The sequence below is a fragment of the Penaeus chinensis genome, chromosome 6 (genome assembly GCF_019202785.1).
Source record: "Penaeus chinensis breed Huanghai No. 1 chromosome 6, ASM1920278v2, whole genome shotgun sequence".
NCBI lineage: Eukaryota > Metazoa > Arthropoda > Malacostraca > Decapoda > Penaeidae > Penaeus > Penaeus chinensis.
The window spans coordinates 31,473,240-31,478,903 of record NC_061824.1 but is presented as its reverse complement, the minus strand read 5'-3'; the positions used below and the strand labels follow the sequence as shown (position 1 = coordinate 31,478,903).

The window sequence follows — 5,664 nt, the reverse complement described above, 5'->3', positions numbered from 1 at the left end:
ACCATTCGTTAAAATTACATTGCTACATTATAATGGGGAAAATTGCGATAACGTTTCCAGTGCCAATAAAAAAAAACTCACGATTTAATGTTTCCTTTCCATAGTGCTACGCAATTTCATCTCCGTTCACTAGAGACTGGTTTTTTTTTTTTTTTTTTTTTATGACCGTTAAAATAAATGCAGAATAATAAAAAGAAAAAAAAAAAAAAAACCTGACCCACTATAAAATGTGATGTTAACTGCAATATTGTTTTGTGAAATGTATCTACGAATAGATGGCTCTACAAGCGCTCAGTCACCAACGAATCAAATAGTATTTATTTAGTGCTATTAATATCGGTGCTGATAGTAGTATTGTTTTCTTTATAATTATTGCAGAATTATTGACATTACCAATAACAATATAAGATAAAATAAAATATTTCCGAAAATCAAGGAAATTTAACAGGTGAGAAATGCAAGATAAGCACCCGAATATTTGGTGATTAGGTACCTGTAGAGCCGTTTATGTGTAGATACAATTAATAAACTAAGTTCACTGTGCGCATGGCACGTACGTAAATCCCATCCCTGACGGCTGTGGGTTAACCTTGGGATCCCGGGCGCTCAGTTCACCTCAGGAATGCCACATACCCTCCCAGTCCTCCCTCACTGGCTGAATCCACCGGCTGTAAGTTTCTTCTTCTTTATGGTTTGCGAAGTTCTAGCTTCGCCCGGGCCTTCTAAATATGGCCCGGCCTGTGTCAGCTTTTTACGGCTGTCTCATTAAATTGTCTGACACTCGGTGCTTACCGTGGCGGCGGGATTGCCAGCAGGCGTTCCTGCCGCCATGGTGTAAGCATTTCGCATAGCCTCTTTACCAGCACGGCGGCTGTTGTGGGCGGTCCCTGTCTCAGGGCTGTAAGTTTAGTGTGTATAGACCAAGCACCGGGCGTTCACTTGCTTCGGAGCTTAGCTTGATCTTAAGTAAGGCATGTTACGGTGTCACGGTTATCATTTTGGGAGGTAATAATGACGTTAGATGGCAAGTGTATTATAGAGACAGAGTTAAACTGGTGAAATCTACCGGAATTCCTTTCAGAAAAGAACAAATGTATCTGACAACTTTGGCAATATTTAATTTTTAATCTCAATTACAAGTGCACGTATCTTCGATGATATACACATTATTAATAATGTCATAATGTCTACAATCTGATATCAGTGACGATGCAGGACACGACAATTATGCATGGTGAATTAAATATTTGTAACCATACATTATTTCCTGTTAACTGGATATTAAAAGGCGTCCCATCCGAGCATACAGAACTTTAAAAGTCCACCGACAACACTGCCAGACGTATCAAGCTGTAGGAACTCTATCTTTGAAAACATATATAATTCTTTGTCTGAATCTTCATTGCAGAACAATGTTGTGGCTGGGAACAATTTTGTTACTTATTTACACAGTAAACGGTCAAGGTATGCTATGCTTGCTCTTGGTCTTAGATATTTGTTATTATATGAGTGGGTATATATTGCCAATTATGTTTGTTTACAAACTCGTGACTTTTTTCCCCACAGGTGACTCTCGCTGTGTCTCACTTGGCGGATCGGATGGTAAGTGTATGGAATTAAAACAAAGTGTATAACCATGAAATTAGAAAGATAACAGGGTACTCAATATCCATAACAGTGTTTAAATAGAAAGTAGCAGTAAAATAATCTAATAGTACATACAATCTCAGAAAAGAAAAATATGGAAACACACGGATCTGGAGTACCCCATTTGCTTTGCCTTATGAATTCTAATGTAGCTGACATTTGATATGTCTACATGCGTTCTGTATTACAAGGCACTTACATACCAAACCATTTGTGTTTTTACTGAAATTTTCTGACTTCTGCACCAGATTATATCTTTAAGTGTGTTTCATTTGTATTTTGACTGTCACGAGAGAATTGTGCAGTTTTTTGTTATTTCTATGTTTTGTCATATACATGAAGAAATCTCTTGAATGTCAGTTCAAAATAAGGTGCTTCCCTTCATTCTCTAAAAATGTTATAATTTCGAGAGAACATGAAATATACAGGGACGTCTTGCTTTTTATCAACTTGTACCACATTGCAGGTAACTGTGGCTCCCAGGACGAGTGTTCTTCCTACCTGAGCCTCATTGAACAGAAGAATGAACCTTCTGTAAAGCCACTCTTCAATACGACATTAGGAGAGTGGGTAACTTCCTATTGCGATTATGAGCCTCTCTCTCGAAAACAATTTAACAATATTGTCATATCTATTGATAAAGGTTGATCACAACAGCACTCCTGGAATGACATTTATATACTAAACAATGGTGGAATATATCATCGACAAGTCTTCGCAAAACCTTCCTAAAGTGTTTTCATTCACAGAAAATAAGATTTTACAAACTGAATTGGAGACGTTTTATATGTCGCAGACGTTAAATTCCATTTTATTGTTAGTTTTCACAATATACAAGGCAATTTACACGAGGATATTTAAAGTATCCGTAGATTGCCTTGTTCTGGAGCACTAATTGATGTCAATATTTTCAGTGAGCTGTTGAACTACGTCTCGAGATGCTGCGAATCAGCCTCTTCGAAATCTGTCTTTCCTACCGAGGAAGAGTGCGGTTTCTCGGAGCCTTCGGGCCCGGCAAACGATCTTCAGAGGGTAATTGTTTATTAGTATATATATGTTCTAAAGCGAAAATATACGTTTGCTCAGAGTTTTATATTTCTACATAAGTTCAAGTAGAGGCAGCCTGTAAACAAACAAACACACACACACACACACACACACACACACACACACACACACACACTATCATGAGGTACACCTGTTTAAAAACAAGTTATCCTTAATATAACTACACTAAAATCATTCCCTCGTCTTCAATGTAATGTTACATACATAACATTATTATTTGAGAGTTATTATTAATTATCATTGTTGATGTTATTGTTGTCTTATTGTTGGTACAATTGTTGCTATTACTATTAATTATAATTATCCAGTTCATTTTCATTAATAGCTGTATTATTTTCGTTTTACCACTACTGATACATACTAATCATCTTCGTCTTCGTCTGGTTATTGCTGTTCTTATAATAGTTTTGCAGATACTATTAGTAAAGAAGTATTAGTTATTAATACAATTTTTGCTGCTTTTGCTCTTGTTATTCTCATTCTTATAACTCCCCTGTGAGCTCTGCTAATTTGTGTATAAGTTCACTCCCTCGAATGCCAGTGTAGCTGGGAACCTAGTTAGGAGTGACACGTCTACTCTAGCCGAGACTTATATACGTCAGCGTCGGTACAGAGGTCAGCTAGACGTCATTATTTAGATCCTTAGTGCCTGATGGTCACTCAAGTAACAAGTGGATTCGCGTATCTGCTGAGTCTGAGTAACATGTCTCGCGAACAGCAGTTCTTTGCTAAGATCTCAAGGAGGATTAGGCATTCAGTATGGTCCCATTTTCATGGAAAGGAAAAAAAATGGAGGCATGACTTAGACCTGATCTAATATTTACTTGACAGCGTGGCGCATGGCCGTGGTTTGCTGCCATCGGAACACGTGCCGAGGGCAGATTTCAAGCATTATGTGGCGGATCCCTTATCACACGTCGCCATGTTCTCACCGTAGCTCACTGCGCACAGTTTTTCAAGGACACGTGAGTACTCAATAACAGGTCATATTCTTGTTTTCTGTTATCCCAATGCCTTTGCATAGACTTTGATTCTCTCTCTCTCTCTCTCTCTCTCTCTCTCTCTCTCTCTCTCTCTCTCTCTCTCTCTCTCTCTCTCTCTCTCTCTCACATGGTTTAGCGGTTCCTCTTGAAAGCAAGTTTTCTTAAATGCTTCCACAACTTCCCCTCTCTTCCTCCTCTTCTGCTTCCTTCCTCTCTCTCTCTCTCTCTCTCTCTCTCTCTCTCTCTCTCTCTCTCTCTCTCTCTCTCTCTCTCTCTCTCTCTCTCTCTCTCTCTCTCTCTCTCTCTCTCTCTCTCTCTCTCTCTCTCTCTCTCTCTCTCTCTCTCTCTCTCTCTCTCTCTCTCTCTCTCTCTCTCTCTCTCTCTCTTCTCTCTTGTCTGTCTCTCTCTCTCTCTCTCTTTCTCTCTCTGTCTGTCTCTCTCTCTCTCTCTTTCTCTCTGTCTCTCTCTCTCTGTCTCTCTCTCTGTCTCTCTCTCTGTCTCTCTCTCTGGCTCTCTCTCTCTCTCTCTCTCTCTCTCTCTCTCTCTCTCTCTCTCTCTCTCTCTCTCTCTCTCTCTCTCTCTCTCTCTCTCTCTTTCTCTCTTTCTCTCTCTCCCTCTCCCTCCCTCTCTCTCTCTTTATACATCTACATTTATTTTCTTCTTCCAGTTATAAAAATCTCTAATAATAACAAACAGAAAAATCTTTCGAATCTCACATGACGGAAAAAAAAACACTTCTTGATATTTTCAATGACAGTCATCATCGACTGTCGATCATGCGATCAGCTACTTTCCTTATTCCGAGATACTGCTTTTGTGAACGAAAACAAGATTTTGTTTTATCTCCAGCATTTACGTTCGTCTTGGGGACTATCACCTGACTAGCACTGATGAGGCAAACCACATAGAACTGGTCGCTTTGAATCATACGGATCCTGGATATAATATAGCCACACACAGAGACGATATTTCGATCATTACTCTTGAGAGAGACGTAGTATTCAGTGGTGAGTTTGAATTAAGTCTCCCTTTTTGTATGTTCATAATCCTGCCTGCTAATGGGTCGTCTTGTTAGTTTGTCTGCCTTTTATTTCCGTTTAAACTCTCATTTGTCTGTCTTTCTACAGGTTTTAAAATCTCCCTATCTCAGTTTGTATATCCATCTTTCTAACAGACTTCATAATGTCAGTCTCTCTATTTACAGGTCTATCTCAATAATAAAGTTCATAATTCTGTCTGTCTCTATTAACAGATCTATCTCAGCACTAAAATTTATTAATATATTCATCTGTCTCTTTGTTTATCTCTCACTCAATTCGTTTTTGCATATCTGTTAATATGTCTAATACTCTATCTATCTTTACATTAGTAAATGCATTGGTCTATGTACTTAACAGTCGGTAGATCTATTGTTACTTTTCCCCTTCGTATTTTCTTAGTCTGCCTCCCTCTGAATGGTATGATATTTATCTTGCTGTATGCTCTCTTTACCGATGTATCTGTTTATTATTTATCTGTAGTTGTGTGTGTGTGTGTGTGTGTGTGTGTGTGTGTGTGTGTGTGTGTGTGTGTGTGTACATTTATATATGTATATGTATCTATCTATATATATGTATATATACATGTATGTGTATATTTATGTATATATACATGTATATGTGTATATTTATGTATATATACAAGTCTATATATATATATACATATATATGCACATGTATATATGTGTATGTATGTATATATGAATATATACGTATATATACACATATATAGCATTGTTTTCATTGTTAGAATCCATCTTTTTATGTTGTAAACAATCTCCCTCTTATTATCTGTCTATTCATCTTACTTACTTACTTTTATATGTAATAGTCTCCATCTTTGTATGTATCACGCCGTGCAACTATGTATATAAAGTGTTTTTTGGTAGACATGAAATAGACGATATACATGTATGTTGTTTGGTGAT

The 5,664-nt window shown here is 37.6% G+C and overlaps 1 protein-coding gene across 4 annotated transcripts in view; it reads left to right on the top strand.

Annotated features, from left to right (window-relative positions):
- Positions 1-575: 575 nt before the first annotated feature.
- Positions 576-5,664, top strand: part of LOC125026524 (venom protease-like) — an 11,004-nt gene continuing 5,915 nt past the window's right edge. The window contains exons 1-7 of one of the 4 annotated variants that reach the window (XM_047615015.1): positions 576-670; positions 1,409-1,464; positions 1,567-1,602; positions 2,114-2,213; positions 2,562-2,679; positions 3,547-3,680; positions 4,548-4,705. In XM_047615015.1, the coding sequence (XP_047470971.1) occupies positions 1,413-1,464; positions 1,567-1,602; positions 2,114-2,213; positions 2,562-2,679; positions 3,547-3,680; positions 4,548-4,705 (598 nt within the window). In that variant the 5' untranslated portion in view covers positions 576-670; positions 1,409-1,412. The other 3 variants (XM_047615016.1, XM_047615017.1, XM_047615014.1) reach the window with 3 other exon arrangements.